This window comes from Parasteatoda tepidariorum, chromosome X1 (genome assembly GCF_043381705.1).
Source record: "Parasteatoda tepidariorum isolate YZ-2023 chromosome X1, CAS_Ptep_4.0, whole genome shotgun sequence".
Taxonomy (NCBI): Eukaryota; Metazoa; Arthropoda; class Arachnida; order Araneae; family Theridiidae; genus Parasteatoda; species Parasteatoda tepidariorum.
In genome coordinates this window covers 58708051-58713328 of record NC_092214.1, presented here as the reverse complement: position 1 = coordinate 58713328, position 5278 = coordinate 58708051, and the positions used below count along the sequence as shown (strand labels likewise).

At 28.1% G+C, this 5278-nt stretch overlaps 1 protein-coding gene across 2 annotated transcripts in view; it reads left to right on the top strand.

Annotated features, from left to right (window-relative positions):
* LOC107457474 (IDLSRF-like peptide) overlaps positions 1-5278 on the top strand; it is a 119860-nt gene that overhangs the window by 101646 nt on the left and 12936 nt on the right. For both annotated transcript variants that reach the window (XM_021146508.3, XM_021146509.3), the window contains exon 3: positions 190-342. In XM_021146508.3, coding sequence (XP_021002167.1) covers positions 190-342 — 153 coding nt within the window. The remainder of the gene's footprint in view (positions 1-189; positions 343-5278) is intronic.

Here is a 5278-nt window from a genome sequence, read left to right as displayed (position 1 = left end):
TTTTTTTCATATGAAATATTGTTCAAATCTATTATTGCAATCATTGAAAAATTCATGAACTTAATGTCATTAGCAATTTTTTTATATTTTAATATGGTTATTCTACGAAGTTCATTGCTGTTTGAATCTGGAAATTTCAAATTTTTATTAAACGTTGAAAAAAATTTTATATTACTTTTTCTTTTTTAGCTAAAAGACCACCTGTAGAAGAAACAGCGAATTTCTTGCATACTCTTATTTTGAATCATGGGCCAAACTACCTGGAAAAGTTATTCGGTAAAAAAGCTAGAGATGCTCTTGCTCCTCTAGGAGGTATGCAGAAAGTGGCCATAGCATTATCTGGTAAGAACAATTTAATCATTGCATTATCGTTTTTATTTGTCTTTTATTTATGCAGAGCAGCGGTTCTCAATTTTTTTTCGTCTTTGGAACCCTGTATTATCGACCTTCTTTTGGCAAATACCCGGCATAAAAAGGAAAGAAATAAAAACGAAAAGCACACTCTAAAAGAGAAGAAGAAAAATTATTAAAAATAACTAAAACTACTTTCAATGTTTTTTTTTTTAATTTTTAAAAAAAAATTTCTATTTCTTTTCTTGTCTTTCTATATATATACAGTGAAACTTCCAGGAAAGACTACCTCTGCTAGTAACACTTTTGGGAAGCACGGAATTTTTTCCATGGACCTGGTGTTGAAGAAAACCTTTAGTAGAAAAACCATCAAAACCTCCCCCACGCGACCGGGAAAACCTCCGCACCAAATGTGCAATAGATCAAAACGAGGAAGAAACACGAAAAAATATCAAACTACAAAATATTAACAAAACAAATAAGTAGATTCAAATATATTCAAAATATTTCTGAGAGGTTCTTACTAAGAGAGCTCTTTTTCACGATTGCTGAAAGAGATTGACAATCTCATCTTACAGACAGAGTGCACTGAAGACTATGCTATTAATGATTTAGTTTACGAGTTAAAAGTTAAATTGGAAAAAAGAAGTTATTTTATAAAAACTAAGCCTCTTAAACTAACAAGCCTTTTAATTTCTTAAAGTTAACCAGTTTTGCTAAAATAAAATTAATCGCAAACATAAACGAAAAATATAATTGTTTATTTATTTTAAATATTTCTATCATTCATAATTGGTAAATGTGTTTTTACACATTAACGAATTATGAATCAGTAAGGGTCATTTTTATTGACGCTAAATTTTATTCATCGATACGATTTTCATGACGCCAACAAAAGTTGCATTTCTACACCAAGAAAATGACACTTAGTAAAATTAAAATTGCCTGCGAAAAATCATTTACCTTCCATAACATTTTGAAGTCAATGGAGGAGCGACCAAACTCCATTGGTGACCATTTTATTGTGCGTAAAATTCGAAAAACCGCCATCTTATAGTTTTGTTTTGTACTTATATAAAGGAATTTAATTAATCATTAAAGTTATCATATTTCGTTTCAAATTTAATCAGCCCTTAAGAAATGACTTGAACGCAACAGTAGAGAATTCTGCGAAACTCATCTTCAGTCCCTCTTGGTTTAATTCTTTTTTTTTTACCAGAATTATGATCTCGTGTTGCACGATCACGCAAATTATATCTTTTTCTCTAAACATGCTGTACAGAACGTCGTAACACATCAATAAATCAAGCAACTTCGTTAATTATACCGCCACGCGTACAGGCTCAGGCAATTGCCCCCTTTCGCCATTCGCTTATGTTCTTGTATTTGCACTTGCATGTCAAGATAAATAATTTTCTTTTATTTTTCATTTTCTAAGTGTATTTCTCTGTTATATTTAAGTTCTCTGAAATATTTTTCTGTTCAAGTTGTTGCTCCGTCAAGTTGTCAAGCAACTGTAAATACAGACTTCACGATTTTTTTCTCTTTTTATGCTTTTGCATCAGAAGTAGTTTCTACCGCCCTTTGGTTTTAAGATTTTGAATTTGGTGCACTATAATCATTTCTTGTTTTTGTGCAACTGAACTATACATTTTATCCCCTTTAAAGTTAGATTTCTTTTCCTTTAAAAAGATGAATCATCAACATGCGGTAAAAAGAATTGTTGAATGAAACTGGTACTGTACTTAATGCTAACTTTTAAGTATTACCAAAGCTGCAACAGCCTGTTTACATTTTTTTCTTATGGTTTTACCCAATAAAGATTTAGATTTTTAAATTTGGCGACTTTTTGAAATTAAAAACAATTCATGTTAAATGTAGTTAATCATAAAATGATACTTTTACTAATAGTCAAATATAAATCAATATTCCTTACTTACATTTCCATTTCACATGAAGTTGACCATTATATAGGTATTAAACATGAATGAGGAATATATTTATAAGTAGCTAGCTTGTGAACTTAAGCTACAATTACTATACGGTATAATAACCATCCATTATGATTATCATAACCTTAAATCATCCATTGACACTTTTACTAAGAGTCAGGTATAAATCAATATTCATTACTTTCATATCCGATTCACAAAAAGCTAAGCATTTTATATGTTTTCAAAATTAATGAGGCGTGTAAAATTAGCAGCTTGTAAACATAAGTTACAATTACTATACGATACCATAATCATCCATTATAATGATCATAACCATTCATTGTAATGATCATAACCATCCATTATTCATTAGCACTTTTACTAATAGTCAAATATAAATCAATATTCATTACTTATCCTTCCAATTCACAGGAAGCTGCACATTTTATTAGTTTCCAAGATGAATAAGGAGTGTATATTTATTCGTAGCTTGTGAACTTAAGCTACAATTACTATACGGTATCATAACAGGCATACATCATATTTCAATATTAATGAGGCATATAAAGTTAGCAGCTTGTAAACATAAGTTACAATTACTATACGGTTCCATAATCATCCATTATAATAATCATAACCATCCATTGTAATGATCATAACCTTCCATTATCCATTAACACTTTTACTAATAGTAATGAATATACAATAAGTAATGAATAAATCAATATTCATTACTTATCCATCCAATTCACAGGAAGCTGCACATTTTATTAGTTTTCAAGATGAATAAGGAGTGTGTATTTATTCGTAGCTTGTGAACTTAAGCTACAATTACTATACGGTATCATAACCATCCATTATGAAAATAATAAAAATATTAAAAATGTAGCAATATAATTCAGTATGAGTTCTGTAAAGCTCTAAAAAGAACTAAAAATGAAAGAGGCGAAAAGTGGCTTATTATTAAGTTTTAAATTGCGAGAAATAAAACTTTCCGTTTCAGACGTATACTCCATCATTCAATACATAATTCATAAAACAATGATCGTTAATTCGTTTATCGTCTGATGCAAAACGCTTGGGGGAAAAAGTTTAAATGCTTAATAACATAGGCTTTAAATTTCGTAATTTCTACTTTTCTTATCAATGGAATCTGTATTTGTTTGTTGCCTTCTCTTCTATCAAGATTATAAACAATATTGATAGGAACTATTCTATTGTGGAGTAAAACTACATATCGTTCCATCGTTCTGAAGAGGAGGAAAATTACAGAACGCTTATAAACGCTTGTTACGAGTATATATGAAAAAAAAATTATGGTTAAGTTACGGAACTGTATATGGATGATATTTCCAGTAAAGAAAACCGTACTTCTCGTGCAAATAACGCCACAATCTACGACATTTAAACCATTCGTATGGGTAATTTTTCCGTTCATGTGGTTATGGTTTACCGGAAATTCTGAACTAATTCAAAACTATGGTTCTTATTACCACACATTTAATAAAAAATACAAAACTTAAAAGAAAATTTTTCAAAATTAATGGTTTTTAGGCCATGCTCTAAGGTATCATGATAAAACTTTCAAACTTAGCCACATTTACCAAATTTTATCATGCATTAGAAAATTATATTTTAATGTTACTTTTACTGAAACTATTAGCATAGCGCTTCGGTAAAAAATTACCGAGCTTTTTGGTTTTCCTATAGAGTCAGTAACATTGAAAATTATACATATTCTGGTAGGTATCAAAATAAAATTATCAAATTTTACGACATTGACAACTTTAAATAATAGATTATAAAATCGTATTTTATTGTTAATCTTACCAAATTCATTGCCAAAGAGCTTTGGTAAAAATTACCGAGCTTTTCGGTGTTACCATAGAGCTAAAAACACGGTAAATTTTACCATATTTTGGTAGTTTTGACCATGCTGTTTTTTCTCAGCGTAGTGTTTTTCAGATATACGTGACAATTCCGACTTTTAATTATTTTCAAAAAGAAATCTTTACAGTTCTGTTGACACATTATAGGGTTTTAATAAATAAAATAATACCTCAGCATGTTATTTCTGTGAAAAACTTAATTTAATTCCATTTTTAAAAGAACTGTATGAATTAGATTGATGCTTTATATTTTATGATGTTTAATTTTTTCTAATATTTTAAAAATTCGAAATTGATCAGATTAAGCTTTGTAAAACATAGTTTAATTCATTATATTAATGTGCATACATATATCAGAATTAAACATAAAAAGTAATGAGCATATTATCACAAAAAACTTGCTTAGCAGTTTTACTAAGAGCAAATGGATCTCATTAAGTGGAACTCATTAAAGCATATCGTTTCTAGCAAAAGCTTCCTAGTTTTTTTCATCTTTCTCCCTTTTCTTTTCTTTTTTTACTTAGTTTTGTAAATAAACTAATGACCACTGATTACAAGGAAAGGTATTTTTTTATTCAAGAAGCTGTTTTTCTTTTTTTTCTAAATGGTATAACAAATTTTTACATTGTTCAAATGGCGTGTGAAGTCGTTTATAAATACACCTATGCATAAACTTTTGTTTCAATTTTAGGAAATAATTTTTTTTATTGTTTTAGTTTTTTTAAAATTTTGTATTAAGTTTCTAACGTATTAAAATGCAAGGATATTTTTAAATGAAATGAATTCATTTGAATTAATCTATTTTTTTATAAAGTGCACGAAATGTTTATTTAATAATAATAAATAATTATGCAATCTCTACTCATTATCATTGGTAATTAAGCATGGAATATATTCCTTTATCGATTTAGAATTTTATTTAGCTCCTACCTTCAGAGAATATGTTTTCTTTTTAAAAACTTTTGTTCGGAATTTTTAAAAAAGAAAATTAAAGCTTCAAAATATTTTGAAATAAAACCAAAATATAAGAACAATTTTATTAAAAAGTTTCTTTAATCAATTTGAAGTCACCCTTAAGCTAGTATATATATATATATATATATA